Source organism: Candoia aspera, chromosome 1 (assembly GCF_035149785.1).
Source record: "Candoia aspera isolate rCanAsp1 chromosome 1, rCanAsp1.hap2, whole genome shotgun sequence".
NCBI classification, from domain to species: Eukaryota; Metazoa; Chordata; class Lepidosauria; order Squamata; family Boidae; genus Candoia; species Candoia aspera.
This window is the reverse complement of record NC_086153.1, coordinates 256481873-256507622: the sequence shown is the minus strand read 5'-3', so window position 1 is coordinate 256507622 and position 25750 is coordinate 256481873. Positions and strand designations below refer to the sequence as shown.

General features: G+C 37.5%; 1 protein-coding gene and 1 long non-coding RNA gene across 3 annotated transcripts; one reads left to right on the top strand and one right to left on the bottom strand.

The window, feature by feature from the left end:
- Positions 1-3025: 3025 nt before the first annotated feature.
- LIN7C (lin-7 homolog C, crumbs cell polarity complex component) lies at positions 3026-17626 on the bottom strand. 2 transcript variants are annotated; one of them, XM_063289549.1, is made up of 6 exons: positions 17570-17590; positions 14508-14616; positions 11675-11793; positions 11380-11451; positions 9687-9896; positions 3026-6790 (listed from the first exon to the last, which is right to left on the bottom strand). In XM_063289549.1, exons 2-6 carry the CDS (start codon positions 14524-14526, stop codon positions 6635-6637), a joined length of 576 nt encoding a protein of 191 aa, XP_063145619.1. In that variant the 5' UTR covers positions 14527-14616; positions 17570-17590; the 3' UTR covers positions 3026-6634. The 2 variants fall into 2 exon arrangements, with proteins under 2 accessions (XP_063145619.1, XP_063145618.1); XM_063289548.1 differs by lacking the exon at positions 14508-14616 and having other exon boundaries at positions 17570-17626.
- An 87-nt stretch (positions 17627-17713) lies between these two features.
- LOC134487632 (uncharacterized) lies at positions 17714-20027 on the top strand. The gene is made up of 2 exons (XR_010066873.1): positions 17714-17967; positions 19882-20027. It is a non-coding gene; the product is annotated as an uncharacterized LOC134487632 (long non-coding RNA).
- Positions 20028-25750: the final 5723 nt, after the last annotated feature.

Below are 25750 nucleotides of genomic sequence, written 5' to 3'. Positions count from 1 at the left end.
AATATCATTCCCTCAAGTGAGCAGTCTGGCTTTATTTCCTGGAGGATGGACTGGTTTGATCATCTTGCAGTCCAAGGCACTCTCAGAATTTTCCTCCAACACCGCAGTTCAAAAGCATCTATCTTCCTTCTCTCAGCCTTCCTTATGGTCCAGCTCTTGCAGCCGTATGTTACTACAGGGAACACCATTGCTTTAACTATGCAGACCTTTGTTGTCAGTGTGATGTCTCTGCTCTTAACTATTTTATCAAGATTGGTCATTGCTCTTCTCCCAAGGATTAAGTGTCTTCTGATTTCCTGACTGCAGAGTATATCCCAGGATATTATATTTTTTAGTTTAAAAATGCATCAACCATTTTTAGGATAATGTGCTACTTAAGGAAGTTAAAAGATTAAAAATAATAAAATAGTAATATTACAAATGCAGAGCAACTTTATTAATGTTCAATTAGGCAATAGAAGAAGAAATTAAAATTTGAGGATCAGTACAGGCTTAGACTCTCATACTTTGGGCACATTGTCAGGAAAGACCGATCACTTGAAAAGGACATCATGTTTGGTAAAGTTGAGGGCCAGTGGAAAAGAGGAAGATCTTCAACATGATGGATTGATAGTTACTGCAACAATGGATGCAAACATTGGAACAGTCAGGCCTATGGCGCAAGACCAAACAGCATTTCGTTCTGTTATACATAGGGATGCCATGAGTGGAAAACAACTCGACAGCAACTAACAACATTATATCGGCCCAGCTAGGTGGCAACCCCTTGCCAACCACCAGAGAATTCCAAGGTACCTACGAAAAACAGAAAACAAACAAACAAACAAACCTTCCTGAAAGAAGGCAGTGGCAACCCCCTTGTTTTTAAGAAATGAGTGCATAATGTCATGAGTCAAGTTTGGGAGACTTTACTACATTATATTACGATTACTGAGCTGTTTATACTTGTTAAATGGAATGTGTTTTTTCAATATTACAGTAGCCAAATTATTTACTACTTTCAAATGCACCTGCAACTTTTTTCCCCCCTCTAATATACCCTCTCAGATCCAAAATCCCAAGCCTACAGTGTATAGATCTTTGAACAAAATGAAAGGGGAGCAAGCCTGCAGAGGGCATCCTGGGACCCTCAAAGTGATTCTCACTTAATATCTTGGGCTGTAGTTACCATACTCCTAGCTAGGCATGAGGACATTTGTAATCCAATATAGATTAGAACAGACCAGCTCCATTTGATTTTAAGCTACTGTTCTGCTGGAATAGCTCTCATCACCTTTTACTTCTGAGCATGTGTCTATAGATGTCCAACAGCCCCAGACTGCAGCCATAGGATCACACCAAGAAGCTGGAGGTAGCCACTTCTGGCAGCTTGCATCAATGAACCCTAGAAATACGTATTCATGAACCAGGATATATTGAAGAGTGCAGTGAATCCAGTCAAAGATGGTGCAGAAGCCTTGTGGAGAATGCAGAGAGTATGAGGCAAGCAGATTGTGGTTACCTTCAAGTATCACATTGAACATCGGAGGGCAGAGACCCACATTTGTTTTAGTGATCTGTTCAGGAGCTATTCAACCACTTTTAGCCCTATTTCTATGAACCATTAGCTGCACGTTTTATTCATGAGTTGGGGCAGGAAAAGAAATAAGTGATTTATTACCAGTCCTTAGACTCACAGTCTCCATATCCAAGGTGAAAGTATACTATGATTAGATAAGTAAAAGCACCTGCTTGTTTCTTAAATAGCTCTTTGTTGTAGAAACTAACACAGCTTTTATGTTCATAATTGTTCTCTTCTCAGAAAATACCAAGTAGCCCTTTCAGTTTCTTTTTTCATACGTGCGCACACACACACAAACCCCTTTATTTCAAACAACCCTGCCACCTCAGTTTGGTCAGGTCTGTCTGTCTGTCTGTCCCCATGTATTGGTGCTAGAGTAAATGCTTTGAATGCAAAGGAGGCTAAATTCAAAATTCAAATGGCAAAGGAGGCTAAATTCAAAATTCCACCTGCAAGGAAGGCTTAGTTGAAACTCTGGACAGGGACTCCCTGAGTAAGGGCAAGCACCATTTAACTCAGTGAATCACATTCTATGAAGCAGTTGCTCATGTTCTTAAAACAACTATAAAAGAAGTTGGCTAGGCTGGCCCCTTTCTTTCATAGCTGGCAATTTGAACGGCCCCTTCACAAATTATATGAAAGGGAAAAAAAACCTTATTTAAAGATGCAGGTCCCCTTACGTCAAGGGCCTTTTTGTCCTCATGTATGCATAGTTGAAAAAGGCAAGAAAGTGTTAACACAAAGATTGTGCTAAGCCAAAACAATGTTTGGTTTTAGCTTGCTTGTCTTTAGGTTGCTTAGTTGTCAAACAACAAGCAAACAACCCATAGCTTGGCATAAGTGAACTCAGTTGCAAATTTCTAGACATGGAATTTTCTTTATGTTACAGAACCCTGCTAGCACAACACTGAGGAAACAGCATTGGCCCTGCAGGTCAATGTTAATTTATGTAATTTTATTCAAGTCTTTCACAAGTCCATTGACTATCCTTTGTGGAAGAAGGGTATATCCCCTTGAACTGATGCTGTTAAAAAAAACTTAAGACCACTCAAACCTTGTGCCATGTTTTCAATAGTACATCAGAAATACAACACAAAAGATTGGCTAGGAGAAACATTTAGTTGTCACTCTGAAGTGCAGTAAGCATGAAATTAAAATGGCTATACTAATCCTACCATTACCAGTCTAGGAATGCTGTATTAACTCAGAAGAAAGCAGTTGTAGTTTGACACCTGTGGCTTTCTTCTAAGCTGCTCAGGTATCTATAGCCAAACTGCAGAACAATGATACATCTACAACTACACAGATTCTGAACCCAAGCTAATATAAAACCCAGTGTTTCAAAATGATAGAGCATAGTTACAACTGTACATTTTATAACTGAATATATTCAAAGCAGATGTGTGCTGGGAAGAATACTTTTTACTTCTGATAATAAAATAAGGACATACATATAACAAAAAATGAAATTTCAAATCTTTATTTTCAAGTTCCTAAAAAAGGGGGGGGGGACCTGTGGAACAGCAATAAATACATAATGACTATACAAAGTATTGTTTAATCTTTGCTGGTTAAATTATTGCATATGTGCACATACTTCATTACGATGTAGTCACTGCTTATGTTCCGTATATGTTAATTTCTTGATTCTCCAACAAATTTAATCCTACTTTAAAAATGGCAATTCAACCTTGCCACAGGAACCCATTTATGAATAATTATGGTTTACAGCAACTAAGAGATATTTTGGGGTGAATCTTTCAGTTTCAATTTACTTAACTTTAAAGAATATGATTAGTTTTTTCTTGCCCTCCTCTATTCCTTTTTACTTGCTCCTTGCTGTTAATAAGTCATGAGTTTTTGCCATTGTCTATTCCTCCCTACAATCATGATTTAATGTTACAGATTTTTAGGACAAGCCCACAAAACCCCACAGTCAGACTTAAGAAAAAAACATGAGTTATTAAGAACTAACTTGCAGATTACAATCTTATGTTCACTGAATGATTACTTCCAAGTAAGTTTGCATAATATTATATTATAAAACTCTACAGTAGCCCTAGCTACTCCAAACTATTTATTTAGAGTGATAAAAGCACACTATGTTCAATACATGAATACATTTTGTAATAGCCTTTATCTCATCCCATCCTTCTCTTGAATATAGTAAACTCCAACACAATTCTAGTTTTATAAAATTAAAGTATTTCCTGATTGGCCCAACTACTTCGCTTGGTCTTAGTAAATATCAATTGCTTCATAAAAATATACAATTAAACCACATGGTTCTACAGATTGTTTCCTGCTGCGGGCTGCAATTCAGTGCTCAGTTTTATCAAACTGAAAAACTACAATTCATATAGTTGCTGGATTTCTGTAACCTATGCTTTGTTATTCCAGGCAAACTCACAATAGCTAAATGCCAAGGAAGCATTTACAATTGCTTGTACCAGCCTACTAATTTTTATATGGTTCCTTATTAAACAAGATTATGCTGTCATACAAAGAAAAGACTACTCCTATGACCTTCGATATTTTACTGCATGTTGTTCTAGTCATTCAGAAGACAGGTGTTATAGCACATTTACTCATTTGAGCAATAACATACAGCAGACATTCAGGGAAATGTTAAATAGATCATATCAAGGATTCTTAAGGTGCAAACTAAATGTCTTCTTTTAGTTCCATAATAGGTGGGAAGATTAACAGTTTTATCTCAGTCAAGGAGTAAAGCTGAAGAGATATGACAAATGGGAGGGGGGAACCCCAAGGATCCACACATCTACCTCATAATTGAAACGTTAAAGGTAGGGGTTGTCAGGCCTGCAACTAGGGTCTCTGTCACCTGGGGCAAACATGGATTCTGCACCCATTTTGGTGTCCCCCCAACGCTAATTTTGGGGCCTCCCAAGCACAGCGCCTGGGGCACATGCCCTGCTTGCCCCCTCCTAGTTGCGGCCCTGGGGGTTGTAGGGAAGGCAGAACGAAGTATTGTCTCCCTCACATTACACATTACAGTTAGTATAATACTAATGCAGAAGGAAATACGGTGGCTTAATTTCTTTAAAAATGCCAAAAGGCAATGGAGAGAAAGAAAACAGAAAACCAGCCAGGATACAATGTATCCAATGAATGTTGTATCCAATGGCCTCGTACTCCAGGGAGCAAAGTGAATGGCCACACTCACTGCATGAAAAATAAAGGTCAATTTTGTGAGAATGTTAAGGCTCCTTGATAACTGACATTATAAAATAGGGATGAGGAACCCAATGTCTTCTAGATAGTGCTGGATTAACACCCATCAGACTCAGGACTGCCAGTGATCAGAAATGAAGAGAACTGTAGCTTAGCAAAGGCCAAAGACAGATAAGGTTTCCACTCACTTGAAATTCCCACAAGGTAACATAGGGGTCCAATGCATATCGTTAAGTCTAGCTGCAAAACGCACTTTGTTATGCTTGGTAGTGCATGCTTTAAGACAGGAGGCAACTCTTAAGAGTTTCAGCGCCTTGCAGTTTTCAAACAGAGCACTAATAGTTACGATAGGAAGGGACAGGACAGCTCAGACTAGTTCCAGCCCCCATTTTCTTCATTTCCATATTACTTCAGTAGTCATTAAAAGCTTTTTTGCAGACTACCTGGTACCAGGTTTGTTTTTAAACAGACAGCAGAGTTTTCTACTAAAGGATTTGAAAGCAGGAAAGTTGCCCAGAGAGAAAACTCTGATAGATCAGTGTTAGTCTAGAATCATGCCAACAGATTTGCAAAAACTTTTAAGTGTTATCTTTACCTAGAGAGGACTATATTTTGTATATTAACACTTTCCTAAAAAAAGGAACAGCATTTCTTAGCTTTTTAAAAGTCATGCTGGAAGCAGCCAAAATCATAATGATTGAGCTCTTATGCTGTAGAAAACATTAGAAAATCATCCAGAATCATTCCTGAAGTGGATCACTAACATCAATTACTTTCAATGAAGAACTGCCCTGATGGAACCAAGCCAATTCAGCATTCCTTCCCACACTGACCAGCTAGATAACTGTGGAAAGTCCACAAGCAGGACGTCAGGACAGTATATTTTCCTGATCATGTTCCCTAGCCACTGATATTCAGAGGTAAACTACATCCAACACTGATGATAATAAATAGTTATCATAATGATCAGAAGCACAGACTACTTTATCCTCCAAGAATAGCACTGGTAAACTATGTTTAGATAAATGAATTACAAGAGAAGAAAACTTAGGAATATAAACTTAATTTTTCTGCACTGCATGTAAATATTACCTTCCTAAATAGAAATACAAAGCTTTGCAATTTCTCTAAACGTTCAGAGATCAGTACAAAGGTATAAATTATTGGAATGCTTACTGCTAGATTTTAGGATGTCAAACACTAACCTTCTAAATAAGAGATCACCTGTTGTAAAATATTCATAAAACAAGGTTAGGTGTCCAAGTTGTCAATAACAATATAAAGTTATGACCAAGAACATGCATAAAAACTTGTTCATCAAAAATACAAATTGTACTTATCCATACAATTATGACTATTTGCATGAAGATGACACATTTTCGTGCCAAGATTTGTATTATATCTTTTACTCAAAATAAAGATTTTCTCTTTTAAATAATGCCAAATGAAAAAATTACTAGAAAAACAGAGGATACAAATGCTGAAAATCAGTTTACAAACTTGTTTTGATAAGTACAGGTTTGAATTTCAAAGAAGGATCTTTAGCTAGAAATGTTTATGTAAACTTTTCTTCTGGAAAAACAGAATATTCAAAAGGTTTGTAAAAGACCACCTTATTAATAAAATGAACATATTTTCACTAAAATGCTTCCATGAATTGAGCAAATATCATACTTTTCCTTAAATTATATGCACATAGTTGCATCCAACTGAGTCTCTTAGATAACATCCAGCTGAAGAAGAAAAAAGAAGCAAAATCCCTGCCCCTTTTCCAAATCTGAAATCTGTGACACCCTGTAAAGCAGATGTGGAGGAGAAGAGACAGAAAAAGGACTACTATAAGCAGTCCATTCCTATAATACTGGATGTAATTCAGTATTAATTCTGTTGCCTGCGTTTTGCTGATCTCATTTTTTCAAATCGTGATTCCATCTCTTCCAGGACTTTGGGTGTATAGCGTACAACCAGCTTAACTTTTCCTTGAGCTGCTTTTAGCAATTCTACAGCTTTTTCATGGTGTTCCCCTTCAACACTCTGAAAAAAAAAATTACATATATATGTTACATATTCATTAGTATGTATTTAGCAAGTACTCTAATATTCTAGGACCAGTTGTTTATAAGATTATGTTTCCTTTATCATACATTGTCTGTGCTAAACCATTCCAAATTAAAACAGTGTCTCTCAGAGTGTGAGTCCTGATGTTATTTAGTAGGCCACACAATGCTTTCACCATCACCATAGCCCATATGATTGCTTCACTTTCCTTAGAAGCAAACCATTCCTATTTCCTTTAAAAGATAGGCACGTGCCTATCTTTCTTCCCAATATGTCATTTTTCAAATTCTATTCAAGTACCCATACTATAATTGAAAATGAAAGTTATGAATTATAATGATCAAGCAATGAATATCAGTATATTCACTCTTTACTGATATATCACAGAAAAAGAAACAACTCAAAACTTAGTGTTAATTTACAAGTGGAATCAGAAAAGTAAATTTTACAAAAATTCAAAGTAAAACGTATCTATGTGAAACTAAACTTCTATAAAGAAAAAAGCTGAGTTTTGGATTTACTGTACAAACATAGATAATATAGTGAGGGACAGTCTCTCAATTTAGTTTACCTTTATGAAATAGATAACATAAATGAGCTTTCCACAGTTGCATGCAAAAGTTTAGGCCTGACCAAACTGAACATTTCAATAAAACCCTAAGTAACAGAGGCAGAAACAGCTTCTGCATGGTATAAAATAAAGCACAACAGCTTTCTTTAAGTTTGAATGCATGCTTACTATTTATGTGCAGTTGTCTACAGATTCAAAGTAAGAAAACAGTAATATAGCAGATGCAGAAGTTTGAACACCCTTCCAGCTGTTTCAGTTATACTTACCTTTTTCAAAAAAAAAATAGTAGTTAATAATGTCCTAAAAAGTGATTGATTTATTAAGCCTGTAATAACCAGGTGAAGGCAATTCCACAGGTAAGCAAATATATTTCTAACCTTTCAGGCTGGGATTGTTTCCAGACCATATGCTCTTCTAAGAAGCTGTCTGAATATCTAAAAATACAGATCACTCTTGCCAATCCTCAAATCCAGGAGTTTTATTCTGCTTCGGGGCTGTGTGGCAGCCAGTGACATAGAAAATATTGTGCAGGTAGAAGGAAGAATGGATTTAACTACATAACAACCCAAACCTGCCGGTTTTTCACCAGGGATTAAAAACTTGGCTTTGCCATCAAGCCTAAGGTCCTGATAGTATGAGTGAGCCCACTTTTTGGTTAAATTGACTGTGAGGCATTGTGATTATTCTCAGCTGCTATTTTATGAAGTGTTATGTTATTTACGTTTTTAATTATTTGTTGCATTTTTATTCTGTTTTTGTTTTAAAGACTCATGTATATGAGATGGGTAGCCATAAAAAATTATTAAATAAATAGACATATTCTAGTAGCATGTCTCCAGTCAGTGAAGAAATTGAAGCTTTGGATATTTCAGGAAGAGAAGTATTTCTGCAAAAGGAGAGGTTACAAAGTATTGACTGAAAGGGTGTCCAGAGTTCTGCACCTGCCACATATTTCTTATTTTGAATCTGTAAACACTCATGCATAAATTGTTCTGTATGCATTCACATCTACAGTCATGTCATGCTGGTCTCTGTACCATGCTGACGTTTTGTCAACTTTTGTTCGCTTAGGGATTCATTGAAACTTACAATCTGACCAGTGGTGCCTGAACTTTTTCATGCGCTGTGTACAGTAAAAACTAATTAAATGCAAGGAGATTCTTTACAGTCCTAAAGATGGTTAATCTACTTCCCCACAATATTTCATAATTTCCTCCCTTCATCAGTATACAAGCAGCTTGTCTGTTAAAGACAAATTACAGAGGGGACCAGAACAGAAAAGGCAGAAGGGATGGTAAGAGTCTGGAAAAAACTTCTAATTAGTTGCATATCAGTATGAAGGCCTGGTTTGATTAGCTAAAATGGATCAAGTTGAAATATAGATATCAATATCAATAATGCAGTATTATTTCAGCTCAGTATTCTGATTTAACTGTGCAGAGAGCAGTCAAAATCTTTTAACTAGGGATAGGGAAATCAGGGTTTTTTTTCCTGATTTATGTTGCTTTTTGCTGTTTATGTAAATCCATTCTATTTCCACATTAATCTTTTTTTAAAAAAAACAGGGAAGTGTAAAGGCTTGCATTTAAGCACAGCATTTAAATATTGGTGCATATATGTTATCTCGAAATAATATTCCAACATGCATTTTCATATATGGCATCAATATATGAATTGAATAAGAATCAGTATATAAATCAGTATATGAATTAGTTATAAACCGCCCAGAGTCCCTCCTTTTGTGGGGGAGATGGGTGGTGATAAAATTTGATAAATAAATAAATAGGGAAGTATGGAAGCATATGGATAACTAACCTGCAACCAGCACATTGGTTTAGCTTGTACCTAAATCTAGATGACAATCAAATTTGTAAGACTGAACTTTTAAAGCATGCCTAACTCAAATCCATTTGATCTACAAAATAGTTCTGTGAGGTAAATTAGATTAAAAGAAAATACTGGATCCCAATGGTAAAAACTGATATAAATATCTTAGGAAAGCCAAGCATTTCAGCTCTTTCATTTCAAGTGTAATAATAGTCTTGCTAATCTTATTCTAACAAAGCCACGGTTATTTTTTAAACTATGTACCTGTTGCTTATTTTTAAGTTTGAATGTTACCTCATGAAATGTCAGTGTTGAACTAATGAAATTATAAAAATTCTGAAATACACTCTGTTATATTTCCCCCTGCACATTTAAACTGCACAATACAACCACCACCAAATAATTCATATCCTCTTAATGCCCTCAAGCGGTCACACTTAGCTACTACAAGTGGAAATTGAATTCCATCCCTACCACTCCGTTTACAGAAAGAAGTTGGTCTCCACGCTTCAATCCCCCGTGTCTATCAGCAATACCACCTGGGATAATTCGGGATATATAGATTGGAGAATTTTGCTCCTTGCCACCCATGATGTTGAATCCAAGCCCTTCTTCTGTTTTTGGAAGTTCGACGACTCTGGGATGTGAATGACCTTCACTGGCAGCAAAAGCAGCAACAGTAGCCTATAAAATCCAGAAAGCTCCAGTTTACCCTACAGTTCTAGCATCAAGAATTTCAATGCATCTTGAAACTGAAATTGATCAAAATGTATGTGTGTGCTCAAGTAAGAGCATTATTTTTAAGTGAAAAGCTACTGTTTATTATACATGCATGTTCTCTATAGCAAATACAATATGATATATTTTTAACTTACTCTGGAACAAAATATAAGGTATTTAATAAGAAGCAGGCATAAGTAGGATCGCAAAACAAATGTGCCAAAGGCAGACAGCATCTTTCATTCTACTCTGTACTTCAGGATAGAGAGACCAAATTCCTGGTACAGATAGTCCTTGGTTACCAACTGCCTCATTCAGTGACTGTTTGAAGTTACAATGGTGCTGAAAATGCCCACATTTATGACCTTCACAGCATCCCTCAGTCACGATTGCCATTACAGTCAGTATACGATGTCCTGTGCCTGACCTGTTTTTCTTTTTTTCCCCCTTTGCAGAGAGATTGGAGAGGAAGGGGTTACAAGAGAGTAAGCAGGCACACAATGGGGAATACACATCGAAAGCAATGTGCTGGGGCTGGCAGACGTAAGCATGCTGCACAAAACCCCCTTTGTATTCCTCATTGTGTGCCTGCTTACTCTCTTATAATCCCTTCCTCTCCACTCTCCGCTGGGGTGGGGGAGAGAAACAGCATAGGAGAGATTGCCTACACAAATCACTTATTTTTTTCTTCCCACCTCGCAGATCATGGAGATTGAAGAGGAAGGGATTACAAGTGAGTAAGCAGACACACAATGAGGAATACACCGGGCTGTTTGTGTAGCATGCATGCGGCTGCCGGTGCCAGCACATTGTTTTCAATGTGTGCTCCCCACTGTGTGGCTGCTTACTCTCATGTAATCCCTTCCTTTCCAATGAATGTAAATACAAACATTAATTCCCTTGTTAATTATCCCAGTACCAGGTGAACATTCCAAAGGGTGAAGGTGTGGTTAGGAGGCAAACAAAAGCCAAAGGTGTGAAACTGATAGTCTTGTTGGTTTTGAACCAGAAAGCACAGTTTCAGTCACTTGATTTGCCACTTAGTGACCGCTTCGCTTAGCGACAGAGTTGCAGGTCCCATTTGTGGTTGCTAACTGAGGACCATCTGTACTGACAGCTCCCTTACTATATATGTCTGTGTGATAGACACAAAAAGTACCAGTCCAGCAGACATGTATATGAATTGGAAGGTATCAAATATGTAGCACCTCTGTATAAGAAGATTAGTAAATATTAACTACTTCAGTTCATTAACATAAAAACAAAAGTAACAGGAGGCTATTTGGGGAGAATTTAAAAAGCACAGTTCAACAGTAGCAGCACTCTTATCCTGAAACCATTATTCACTGGGATATTTTCACAGTTTAATAGCTTAATTAGGGCTACAAAGGGTCCAGTACTTAAGTACTTTTTTTTCATTTGTTGGCACAATTAGTAGGTCTCTTACCTTTGCTGTAGCATTAGCTCTCACTTCTGGGCTACTACTGATGTCCACAGTCTCATATACATGCTCATATACCTTTAGAAAATGAAATTATTTACATACATTTTCACTAAGCAGGGATCATTATCATTAAGAATATCTTCAGACTGAATTTATACTATTTTAACTATCCAACTGAATCCTGACATTAAGTGTTTGTAGCTCTTTGTTTCTAACAGCTATACATTTGCTCATTACATTTTAACCAGGGAACATGTATTTTGTTATCTGTTATATGCATTCCAAAAACAAAACTTACCTCCCTTACTGCATGACAAAATTCACTTTGAAGGACCCTTTGTAAAGCCTGCAATTTTTGAGGGGGCACCTCACCACTCCTCTGCAACTTTTCCAGCAACTCAATAGCTCGACAGATGTCTGGAGGAAGATATGAAAAAACAATGTGAGCTACTGAATTTTACACAAGTAACTTTATTAATTTGACATGGAAGCCAACAGTATGATTTTCAACAACACACAACTGCAATTACATTCAGATCTTCCCTTTACAAAGCAGCTTCTGTGTTTCCCATTTCAAATCAATGAGTTTTAAACAAGGCACAGTCAATTATTTTTCAGAATGATTTTTCTCCCCATGATGTGAATATATCTATCACCTTTCACAATTTCTATAATATCTCATAGTGGATCTCCTTGCCATATTATTCTGTTCATTATTTTCATGAGTAAGTTTTGAAAAAGCAGTAGAAAGTTAACAGGTTTTATATGTTTTATGGATATACTGTATATATTTTTGGTTTTGTACACTGCCCAGAGTCCATTGGAGTTGAGCATTCATAATAAATTTAAACAATCATAATAATCCAATGCATATTTCTTTGAGTTAAGGTCCATAATGCAATAATAGTTTCCAAACATTGTCTTTCATTATTAGATTTATATCCTAATTTTCTATTTGATTTGAGAACTCAAAGTAGCCTAGGATTGCATTCAAAAATGTAAAAGTGAATAGTATTCCCCTAATTGGTTGAAGATGATACCCCATCTTTATGTAAAATGTTTCTGCTTGTTTGAATGAATCTAAACTTTTAAACAGCTGTGGCATTTTTGCACTTCATAAATCCAATCCATTTTCAAAATAGTAAAAGGATGAGTTAATCTATTGGAAATTCTTCACTGCTGATCTTTCAACTGCTCAAACTTTATTTCTTCTACTATTTTTTCCTCTGTAGGGCCATGAAGGAGAAAACACCACTCCATCCCAAATATAAATTTTGTTCTAGCTATGCTCAATAGTCACATATTTATATAATGCATCTTGGTGGTATATATTCCATATGAGTTGTGCATGCCTCAGAGAAAATCCCAAATAATGCACAGAATGCTGTGGCAGACAAACCTGTACAAAATGTCTTCCTAAGGAAGAGAAATTGGAAAGGGAATCTGTTCTAAAGTAAACATCCCATGGGTTAAAAAGTTTGAGTGATCTCTGAAAAAACAAAACCCAGATACAATGATATCTTACTGAAGCATGGGGAGAGGAAAAAGGAATTTTCTACAAGTGTTAAGTTAAGATGATTCGAAGGGTAGAGTGATCTCAGAATCAGAAGCAACTGGTAAAGACAGTAACAACTGTAATATTTGCTGAAGCATAATTAACGGAATTAAAAAAAAGAGTACTGATGGTAAAATATATTTATCTGACAGAATTTCTTTATTGTTAAACACCAACTAAATCCTTGATTCTATTCATTATGACAGGCATTGTTTTAGAGCAGGGATGGGAAAGTGATATCCTGCCTTGGTTGCTAAACCTTCTTTGCAAATCCCAAAAGGCCCCTTGTGATCAATTACTTTATTTAAAACAGAGTAACCTTGGCCACTAAAAATTTTATGGGCTAAGGAAACAGAGAGTTCAGCAACATTTGACAATTAGTCTTTCCACCATTTTCTAATTCCATTTTTTAACTTTATTAAGCATCTTCTAAAGGTACTTGCTCAAAAACATACTGAGCTAATGCATTTAATACTTCTTCCCTTTCTTCAGTAGAAGATAATTCACAATTTTAGTTCATGATCCTAAACAGAATGATAGCTGCCATAAATACATGCTACTCAGTTCATGTTTCAGTTAATACCTTAAAGAATTACTATAGCATATGATAGGGTTTATCGTGCCTCTTGTCTCTAGATCTCAGAATAGGTCTTTAGCAAAAACTGAAGTGGCAAAAGGATTTTAATACAATAGGGCTCTATGCTTTCTGGCATAAAATGTTTTGCAAGCAACTGCCACAAGTTTAATTACTGGGTATGGAAATCATTAACTTTCTTAACCATCAAAACAACTGAGCAAAAAAAAAAAAAGTATTTTCCACAGCAGTCTTTGAAGATTAGAAATCAAAACATAGAGGCTTCACATGACAAAGTGCAGGCCCAACAGCCGAGTCCAAGCATCATATTCTTGTGAATATTGTTTAATTTGCCTTGAGTGACTAAAAAGCAAATGATAAAATACTGTCCAGAATAAATATAATTACAAAAAGCCCCTATATGACTACTACAATCTCAAAAAAAGTGACAGTTCTAGTTCTCCAAATGCACTACGACAGCTACTGATAAACATTTGGTAAGATATAATCAGGGTTACCAAGAGTATCAACCACTGGCAAATGCTTTTCTATTACAGTCATGACTTAAAAACTGGCACACTTAAAAACCTTCAACTTCTGAGAATAGCTACATATAACACCAAAAACAATTGTCATTTAGATTTCTTTGAATTTTGCATTAAGCAAAAGTTAAGGGAATTTGCAAGTTTTTATTTAGATATTCAATCTCTAGTGACAGATTGTGATTATATTATATTGGGAAGTATATATGTTTAAGATAGATATTCCTTGGATTTGAAATTTTACATAAATGATATAAAGGCTAAACAGCACCTTTCTACCATTACCTTGGTGTGTGCTTCAACAAATTAATTAGTTCCCTTTATATACCTGTTAGTCACACCAAATGTCTCCTGCATATTGCAGAATTAAAGCTGCATATCCATCAAGCAGAAAGACTGATGCTATCTGATTTCATTTGTAAGTAATAAGGAAGTCAGAAATCAAATGACTAAATCCCACCTTTTGCCATTGTTAACATGCTCAAGAACTCAACCAGACATTTGCTTGTTCATTAAGAACTATTCTCTGTAACACATAAGGAATTTCTTAGGAGTTTGAGATATTATTCCTATGAAAAGCAAGAATTAGAAATAGTGCAGTAGATTATGCAGGATAATTGTAATTCTAGTTTCTACTGAAAATCATTAGGGTATGCTAAGTATTCACTTCAATTGTTTTCCAAACATTGCCTTCGTTTACATTTTGAATCTATTAATATAAGCTGCTACATTTTTCTATTATTTAACATTCTAAAAAGAATTGTGTCAGAATATTGAGTAACTGGAAGTCCTTCATACTTCTTTTTTTTAATGGAACTGCCAATAGGATATTTTAAAGCTTAAGGGGAAAAGCTTTATCACAGCAAGTATAAACCATTTTAGTAACTTACCACCTTCTCTTAAAATACAACAAATGATCTCTTCCTCCCATATCCCATCTCTTATCTATAAACAAACCCTTAAAGTCTCATCATTTCAGTCCTGATATCAGCAAAAGTCCATTAAGGGTTACCAGAGATAACATATTTATTTTAACCTTGATCAAATAAACTGACTTTATATTCCTTCCTTTTACTTCTAATAATCTTGATCTCTAGTCCCTTCAAATAATGTCCTAGAACTTGATTTCTTTTCATTTTTTCTTTGTCCCTTCTCACAAAATTCTTCAAAACTTTAACAAGCCACTTTTGTCAATCCAATACAGGAAAATTATCTCTTGGTTTGTTATTTGTATATCCCTTTTAATTATTAAGACATCAGCCAGTTTCTTTTGTATGTCCAGTGTAACATTTTTTTCCATGTCATTTTTGTAGCCTGTCATTTTTAAATCCACTTTCAAATCAGTCTCAATCTTGTCAGGTAATACTTGTTTCTCTTCCATAACATCTTTTAAACTTGGTTCTATCTATAGACGCAGACACTTAAAATTAACTTCTGGGTCCATTGTTCAAAAATATCCTTCAATATGTCCAATGTTAAAATATTTTGCTTCATTCTGAATTTGAAAGTCCTAATCCTCTAGGAAAATAGATGTTGTAATCATAAAGCTTGCAGAAGAGACAAGACAGAAAAGGGTAAGACCTTCATGTAAGTTTCAATTTAAGAAGAAGCTTCTTCATCATTTATTTATAGTATTTTGAAACATCTTGGATCTAAAAGCCCCATTCAGCCATGAAGCTTAGAATATGACTTTGATCCAATTACTTGTGCACATCTGACTTTTACAGGATTGCCATGAGGATAAAAGAGGGTGGAAGACCATTTATTTTTAGTTCCTTAAAGTCAGAAGTGTACCAACAATGGAGAAATTACGTTGCATTAGGATATGCTATCTAAATTGTGAATTTGGACAAGCTTCCTAATTCAAGGCTTTTCTAAACAAACCTGAAAAGAAAATAATCTAATATTGTTCTTTAATCCTTACTTGGCAAACACTTAATGTTTGCTTTTACTGAATGGAAAGATGCACAACAAAATCTTACAATGCCCCAGGCATTGGGGCCAGGATCTTAATTCATTGGAGCTCTTGCATTTCAGTGTATGTAGTAAATGGGAACCAACTTTTTTACAGGGGCCTTGATCTGGATTTTTTTCTTTTTCTTTTAATAAATTGGGTGTTTTATATCATTCACCCCACCCAGAATTTCATTGGGGAGCCAAATACATTTGATAAATAAATAAGATGTTAACTGAAGTAAAATTAAATGTTCTAGTTCAACTGCATCTTAGATACATACACATATAGTTACTTCAGGAATGACTGGAGATATTTTATTTTTATCAGAGAGTATTATCCCTTGGTTTCTAACTCTCTTTTCTTCCTTCAAAGACAATATAATTTTTTAAAAAAAATTAATAATTTTATCTTGTGCACCAGATAAATGTTTAGAAATTAGCAAGATGCATTCTTTTAAATTTTATATCTGGTGGTTCTGACTACAATAATTTCCCCCACGAGGGGGAGATGGGCGGTGAATAAATTTATAAATAAATAAATAAATAAAATTTGGGATTAAAAATACATCTGCATCTTGTTCGTTCTAAGGTATATGTTTAAAATATAGAAGGAAATAAGATCTAATCTGACAGAATTTTCATGTGACCATACAAACATATGCAGATATGAATTTGGTTAGCCAGATGATGAGTAGCTTCCATATCAACATTTTTTTTTCTTGGCTAAAGAGTTAATTGTGCTTCCCATGAATGGATCAAAAAGCTCCTCGAAACCACATTTTCTAACTGCTTCACCTTACTGTTGGGTTTGTGGAACATAATGAATATACTCATCTAGCTGACAGACCACCTACCAAAGGAGCTTCCATTTTATATAGATTAAATTCAGTTTATTGGCAACACTAGAATATTGTTTACTTTTCAGCCTAGCCTACAACCCTGGTACTTCCTGGAGGTTTCCCTTCGATTAATGGACCAGACCAAACCCAACTCTACTTAGCTTCTGAACTGAAACAAGGCTGGCCAGGTGCTTAGCCATATCAAGCCAAACATGATGTACTGGCTGGTTTTTTTGTGGCTTGCGAAGTTGTGTGAAAACCCATCTCCTTTAGTTCAAGTTGCTAGTTCAATAGATTATACAAACACCCCAAAGGAGTTAATGCAATAGCCAAGTTAATCGTGTTATACCAAACGGCCTTCGATAAGGGAGGGCTGCTCCCCTATGCTAATCTTTGGCGGATATTCTGAGAGGAGAAGTTCCTCTTTCACAACACAAGCGTTCATCGAGGATGGCGACCCCACGACCCTCCAGATGTTGGTGGAGCACAATTCCCATCTGCGCGAGTGAGAGCTGATAGGAGCTGTAGTTCCTAACAGCATCTGGAAAGCCACCCCTCTTCGTTCATACAGCCAATCTCAGGATCTTTAGTGCCTGCCAAGCACGAGGTAGCTCAGCGCCCATCCCACTCTTTCTGACACACACCGCCTTTAGTCAGTAACGGCTCTCCAAATTCCCACCCGTCCGGCCACTCCAACAACCATTCATCGCGGTTCCCCTCTTCTCACCTCTCTCCAGCCGCACAGGTTCTCCCAAAGCCGCCATCTTCCCCGCCGCCGCCGCCGCTCAGCTGCTCGTACGGAAGTGACGTGCATTGGAGATGTTACTGCTAAAATGACGTCAGACCGGCAAAGTAAATAGAGCGGCAGAATGGTTGAGACCTTGTTGTTGCGTTCTGGCTTGGAGCGCCTTGTCCTTCTTATTTTTCCCGTTGTCCACTGCGTTCCGTGAGACTGTCCCTCTTTCAGTAGAAGCGTGGGTAGCTTTGGCGTCAAACGCTGCCCTCTCTCTGCCCGAAGAAGGTGGCTCATTTCAGTTCCGCCGGGGCCGCCGGGAGAGATTTGCTGCAGCCTGAAGAAAAAAAAGCTGCGAGACGAACTTCTGCGGGCTACAGGCTGTTTCCTCAGTGAGTCCGTATCGGAAAGAAAGGAAGGGTGGGAGGTTGAGAGAGAGCTAAGCGCTGCACGGCAGATCTGGCCCGGTGGCTGCGCAAAGCATAGGAAAAACCAAAGCCACACCAAAGAATAGGCCAGGCAGGTGAACTATTTGTTGAATTGGTTAAATAAGGTGGGTAATTCCTACTGAATAAAACTGTAGGCTTTCAGGGCCAGCATCCTAGCAGAAAAGAACATTTCAGCAGTGGAACTAATTATCCAGCGAGACAGCAGACTCCTCTTCATTGGACGGGTTCAAACTGAAGCTGGACAGCCATCTGGGATGTGCTGAACAAGGAGTTAGAGTCGATAGCCTAAAATAGCCTCTCTTAAGTCTGATTCTGTGATTGTGGATTTTCAGGATGTGCCCAACCAGATGCCTCCAATATGTCCCCAAGCTGTACATAAAGGCAGCTGGTCATCAGTAGCAAATTCCAAATCAAAAGGGCTTTCCCACTGGAATTTCTCTTTTTGCTGAAGTTTGGCATCTTTTAAATCTATGCAAATTTAAATGCTTCCCCTCTAGTTTCAGTAGGCCTTTGTTCTACTTGCTTATGATCTTTGACAGAACAGTGCTGTTTTCTGCCACTTTGCAAGAATTGTGCAAAGCCTTCAGACCTGATGTAGGTACAGCAATGGGAGGGGGTATGTATGGAATGGGATGAGTGCCATTGATTCTCCTGGTTGCCATTCTATGTGACATGCAGCATCTAGCTTTGCCACAGGATGGGTTGTTTTAAAGCTGTTTAAAAACACAGGTAGTCCCTGTTTACCAACTGCCTTTTGCAGCAACCGTTACAACTGTTACTAGTCACAGTTGAAGCCATTAGTGGACAGCTAGGACCACTGGATGGAGCAGAGTTTAACACAGCGGAGAAGCTGTGCACAGAAAAAGAATATTACCTTAAATAGCTTTAATGAGCACATTAGAGAAACTTATTGATTATTGATCAGGTTATTGATCTTACACTCAGCCCTTCCAAGCATAAAGAATCACATGCTTAGACAAAGTAGGTTTAAAAGTAAAAAGAGCCTTACTGATTTTATTCTTGGTTCAGTTACATCCACCTTCAGTGGAAAAATGAAGATCCTTTGTTTCTTCTGTTCCCTAAACTTAATGAACTCTTAGGCCTCATAGCTGCTAAGTGCAGAAAATGGGAAAAATCCTTCAAGGCCCAAGCATGTGGGCATAATGGAGGGAGAGAGAGCAGCATGCTTGCTGCCTCCTTGGTCAGTGGAAGAAGGAGGAAGAGAGAGAGAGGAAGTGGGAGTGGCAACAGCTTCCTTGCACATAGAGAATTGCATCATGGGATCAGCTCATCTATATGCTAATGAGGCATGCAGGTTTGTTAACATCTCCAACAACAGGGCTAAAAAAAATAACTTTGAAACCAATCCTCACATTTATGACCATTGCAGTATTCCATGGTTATGTGATTGCCATTCAAGTGCTTTGCAAGCAGCTTGCGACAAGCGGAGTTAATAGAGAAGGTGAAAGTAAAATCATAAGTCACGGTCACATGATTTTTTGCTTAGCAACCATGGCACTTTGCTTAACAACCAAAGGGGAAGCAAGGTCGTAAGCCCATTGTTGTGATTTTCTGCTTAGCGACAGCAGTGATTAGTGACTGAGTTGCTGGTCCCACTTGTGGTTGCTAAGCAAGGACTACCTGTAAATTCAGTAATCTTCAGTAAACACAGATATTACACTGATGTCTGGTCTCATCTTGGAAGGAGAATCTTCCCTGCTTATCATTGTTTGCCTTGCAGGGCAAGAGGTATTAGTTTTATATTACTTTAAGACGCAAGTAATGCTTACTACTTCATTCTCTGCTTGTGCTCAGTCACTCACATACCAATGCCACATTTGTTTCCCATCTCCTTAGGAGCTGCCCCTGTATTTCATCTGCATCAGCTAACTGGGCCACCTGGATCTGTTGGATGAGGTATTACAAAGTTGTCTGCTTATATCTGTTCCTGAAAGAAGAGGGGTTCTTTTTGCACACATTGCAATAAACTACTGACAATTCAATGCTTCATGTTATCCTTGTTGTTATGTTTGGTATACTTACGTGTGGGTTTCTACATGTTTAGCTGTAGGGTAGGGATGGGTTAAAACAATAGCAATCATGCAATTTCTGAAGAAGTAACCTCCAAGATTTATGTAGGGTTACATTACCAGTTGTGCCAAAGACCTTGCCTTACTGAGATTGTCTCATTCTTTCTGCTCATTGGGTAGCATGTATAAGTGGGCAATGACATTGGATACGGAAGCCAGAGGAAGTGTGGGTACAACAGATAATCTGTGCAATAATGCCAATGGATATGCTTCCTAGTGTATGTTTGCACTTTTTCACATCAAATAGTGTTACTCAAAATGAATCATGTTATCCTTAAGGTTATGGCATCAAAGGGAGGAGGAAAGCATCTGGGAAAGAGTGGAAATCTGGAAAATGAGATCCCAAAGGTGCAAATTATTCCTTCTAGAAGGAAAAAGGGGAGATGTCTAGTGAGACCACTGTGGATACATACAGAGTTTTCTAAAATGCTGAAAAGAAAAAGGGGCATATGTAGGAAATGGAAGGAGGGGTATATAACCAAAGAAATATACAAATCAGTTGCCAGAAACTGTAGGGCTTGTGCCAGAAGGGCAAAAGTGCAGAATGAGCTTAGACTTGTACCAAAACAACAAAAGGCCTGTTCAGGTTTATCAGAAACAAAAAGATAAAGTAGCTGTGGGTCTGTTGTGAAGTAAAAGGGATGAATTGATAGTGGTTGATAGCTAGAAGGCAGAATGTCTTAACTTGTATTTAATGTCTGAATTCTCTCAAAAGGGAAACAGTAGACCAGGAGAGTACAAACAAATGTGTAGCTAATATAAATTAATTCATGTCTCTTGGGCCAGTTGAATTTCATCCTAAGGTACTGAAGGAATTAGTAAAGGTGATTACAGAACCACTAAGTATAACCTTCAAGAACTCCTGGAGGACTGGTGAGTCCCAGAAGATTGGAGGAGAGCACATGTCCCAATCCTCAGAAAAGAAAAGAAAGGGGATCCAGGAAATTACAGATCTGTCACCTTGCCATCAATTTTGGGCAAGATTCTTGGGCAGATAATTAAACAGCATGTTTGTGAACAGTTTGGTAGGAATGCAACAATTAACAAAAGCCAGCATTGGTTTGTCATAAATAATGCCAGACTATCCTCCTCAAGTTTTCTGATGGACTTGCTAGCTTAATAGATTCTGGAAAGACCATAGACGTAATGTACCTTGATCTCAGTAAATCATTCAGTAACATTTCTCATGATATCCTCATTAATATAATTGCAAAATACAAGCTGTGTGATACAATGGTTAGATGAGTTATAATTGGTTGAGTGACTGCACCCATAGAGTACTCATAAATGGATGCACATCAGATTGGAAAGTAGTATCAAGTGGAATGCCACAGCTGTGTCCTGAGTTACATGCTGTTCAACATTTTTATGAATGACTTGCATGAAAGGATTGAGGGAATGGTCATCAAATTATCAAAAAAATGAAAGACACAGGTACAGGATGTGGGAAGCTGGCTTGGCAGTATATATGTGAAAAGGACTGGAGTTTTGTAGTTAGTTGATCACAGATTAAATATGATCCAACAGTGTGAAGTTGCTGCTAAAAAGAGAGCCTATTCTGAGATACATTAACAGGAGCATAGAGCCCAGGTCACAGGAAGTAATTGTACCCTTTTTGTCTGTCTTAGTCAATTTGCATGTGCAACACTGTCCAGTTCTGGGCACTGCAGTCTAAAAACCACACTGACAACTGTAGCTATTTCAGAAGCGGGATGCCAGGATGGTGAGGGTTCTGGAAGGCAAGTCCTGTGAGGAACAGTTAAAGGAACAGTGTATGATTAGCCTGCAGAAGACAAGACTGAGGGGAGATACAATAGCAGTCTTCATGTATCTAAGCATCTACAGAGGAGAGTGTTCTGTTCTACGTCAGCCCAGAGAGCAGGACTGGAAAGACTAGGTTGAAACCACAGGGAACTAGATACAGGTTAGATATTAGGAGGACTTTCCTGATGGTAAGAGCTATCAACCAGTGGAATAAGTTGCCTTATGAATGATCTGTTCTCCTTCCCTGGAAGGCTTCAAACAGACACAGGTTAGCCATCTGTCCAAAATGCTTTAGCAAATCCTACACTTTGTGGAGAATGCACTAGATAATTTTGCAATCTCTTTCAACTCTGCAATAAAACCATCGTTTGACCTTCCTACATTGCTGACTTCCAATTCCTAGGATATCTAGCCACTAGCTATGCTGCTCAGGACTTTTGGAAATTTTAGTACAGTAATGCTTGGAAAGCCAGATTCCATACCTCCTGATCTACATTTTCTCTCCTTGATTCCTTCTAACATCCTCCTGTAACAGTCTGTCTCTGATATGAGAACACAGTTTAACAGTACTCTAGGCATGTCTGTTCAGAAGAAAGCCACACTTAATCAAATGGAACTTGTTCTTGAGTGTATAGGACTGCAGACCATCAGTAAACCCAGGCTCTTAAAGGAGGATTAAACACAAATGTCAAGCCATAGTGTGTTCTAAGCATGGGAAGGGAAGGGGTCTCCTCCCACATTAGCTATATGTGATATAGAGGAAGCAACTTGCCTCTAAGTCTTTTTTAGAATGATGAATTGCCAAATTTATATTGGGAAACACAGCACCCACGGGTGTTTGGCCCCTTTATTACTAGCATTTCTGAAAGGCATGGAAGAATTTGTTAATGAAGGGGACTTTTGAGACCTAACTTAATGGTGACTGGCCAGCCATTTTTATCTATGTTTTTCCAAGTTAATTTTAAGGTGTTAGGGATGGGTTATGTTGAGATGATTTTACGCTTTATGAAACCACCTAGAACCATTTAAATAGGCAGTTTAAAAAAACTTCAAATAATATTAACATGAAGAAATATAAACAATATCTGGTGTTTCTGTCAGAATTCTTCAGGATCAAATGATTTCTGTGGTGGTTATCAGCCTTCCTCCACCAAGAGGTTCTATGCCAGAAAAAAAGATAAAACATTTTTCTTTCATTTCATTTTTTAAGCTGGGAAAAGTTTCAGAGATTTTTGCCTAGTATTTTATTGTTAGGGTTAGGGTGCCTTGATAAGCACGTTTATAAAAAGATGAGAAATGTGCATTTTAGAGTGAGATTTCTTACTTATTTTACTCCTAGAATGATAGCAATGTTCTATGTACTACTATGTAGGGGTTCCAAGTTCTGTGGTGCAGATACCCGAATTCTCTGTATGGTGAATTCACAGAGATTGCAATGCCTGCAATCTTCCCTCTTCTGCCGACAATAACACAGCCAACATCACCATATTTGGGGGGAAAAAACCCTCCTGAGTCTATGAACCTATTGTAGGAAATCAATTAAAGCACTTTTTCCTAGTCACTGCCCATCAGCTGTGGTCCTTAGCCAGTATCAGAGATCCCAGCTTCAGGATGTACATTAGGTGTGAACACTGCAGGTTTTCTGGTTATTGCTTTACCCTGTAAGACACCCTACAACAATATACATTACTTTTATTAAGGCCATACCAGTCAACAAAACAAATTACGGTGAGCTGTTGTATTCTGTTCATATATACTTGCATTCCTCTGCTATAGGTAGTCAAGACAGAAGTCATACAAAGAATTTGTGCTGGAATTATTCCTGTGGTCAGAGTCGTCAAAACAGAGGAAGCGTTTCTATCCAAGATGTGAACCTGAGTTTATAGCCTCTTGAATAGTATCTGACCTCATCCCAGAATCTTGTAAGATCTAAAAATACTTCACAGGGATAACAGAAAGGGAATATCTCAGAACAGTAAGACGTGAGCTGGGATGATTCACTGGTCAAGGATAACAAAGGCAAAGCAAAAAAAAAAAAAGTGGGGGAGGTAAGCTGCTAAAATATGCGGCAAGAATGCACTTGTATGAAATACTGTATGGAACAAGCCAACTCAGAGATGGGACAAAAACCAGCAAAGTGAAAATACAATCAGTGGCCTAGTATGTAAAACCAAGCCCAAAAACTAAAGTGAGACAATTGAACAATGGGGCCAATCAGCAGCCCTGGCAGGGTCTTCCAAATGTACAGTCTGAAACTGTTCTATATGGTTCTAAGTGGAGTTAATTAAAAAAAAATAGAATGGGCTACTAGTACAGAAGGGGCAACAAAGTCTAACATGATTTATACTTATTAATCATTTAATTCATTAACATGGGAAGCACATCTGCCATTCATCAGGACAGAATGCTTTGTGCTAATGTTAGATCAGTCCCTTCCTGACGCACATAATGTCTGTGTCCTCAGAACATGTAGCCTGTCCCTGTGTGCTTGCTGCATGTGTGATGTGTTCTTTTGCACGTGCTTAATCTGTCGTCAATTTACTCTAAGTGTGGGGTGAAAGAAATCAAAACCTGGAGCGCAAGGAGGGTACACTCATTGCATGCAACTGTTTTTTAGGGACATGGAGCAGCATAGGGTTTGTCCTTAGGAAATGGACTACATGTTTTAATTTTAATTCATCCAAAAGTATTTTAAGCCTTGCTTTTAAAACAAATGGTTCCACTTAATAAAAGGCATGGCCAAGATGCCCACTTCTTGGCTCTATTCCCCAAGGGATTTCTCACTTCTGGGACTCATTTTAAGGTTGTCACACCCTCCATTGTGTAATAGAAGATGCTGCTATATGCATTTCAATGAGACATGCAAACATTAAGGGATTTGTGTCCATTAACAAAAGGCAAATCAGAAACCGCTGGGGCTGAAATCCTCATAAAAAGCTTCTGTAATAAAATCCAGATGTTTGCAGTTTATAGTGTTGTGTGAACTGTCAGTTTGCCTTGCTAATGGTACATGTCATTTTCAGGAACCTGCAACTGATACTTAAACATAACAATTAGCTGGCAATATAGACCTGAAAATTAAGTCCCTGGATGCAGTTCACAAACCGCCAAAGCACTTTCCCACAGATTACTTTACAGTACAATCTACAATAGGACCAATTCATGACTAAGGAGTTTATTCTCACAGGCACTTCAGCATTTCAACTTTTCCTGCATCAATCATTTGCAAGTTGATGTGTTCCTCTGCCAGTTTGGTCTGCATTCAGTGCTGATTCTCTGTTGATACTCTGCTACAAGCACTCTCATGCCTTCATTTTCCTGGCATATCCAAATATCATGTACAGTACATAATCAGCTTCTTGTGGTCACAGATTTGATTGGAGTGAGGCAATTTCCTAAGACCACCATGTCCTATGTTAACATGATGAAAATGTATACATAATTGATCCATATAAACATGCTAGGGATGTGAAAGCATAGAAAAATAATATCTCAGGGGAAAATAGTCTCTTCCATTTTCTTCCATGATCTTTCCCCCTGAAATATGGAGAATGGGGGAATATTTCCAAATATTTAAAAGATGTGAAAGAAAATATTCTATATTTGTAAATATACCAAATCAAGAAATAAACTGGCATATGAGAATAAGGAGGTTTGTCTCAGTGTAGGCTAATCTGATTTCAAAAGTCCATGAAAACGTTCAAGGATCAGAATAGATAAAAGCTCCTGGCAGTGACAGTATTTCAGAGTCAGAAAATGAGACTGATTAAACTGGTTAATGTGGCAAAATATGTATTCTGAAACTTGGTCCCATTCTCACATTTTTATAGCTTTTCTTCCTAGAAACTAGTATTGTCTTAGCTACTTGATGT

Coding starts and splice junctions, on each gene's coding strand:
- LIN7C (XM_063289548.1), bottom strand. CDS start 17,606: ATGGCGGCTTTGGGAGAACCTGTGCGGCTGGAGAGAG. Junction 11,794..17,569: donor ACCTGTGCGGCTGGAGAGAG/GTGAGAAGAGGG, acceptor ATCTTCCTCCAG/ACATCTGTCGAGCTATTGAG. Junction 6,791..9,686: donor TTCTTTCTGTAAACGGAGTG/GTAGGGATGGAA, acceptor TTTTTTTTTCAG/AGTGTTGAAGGGGAACACCA.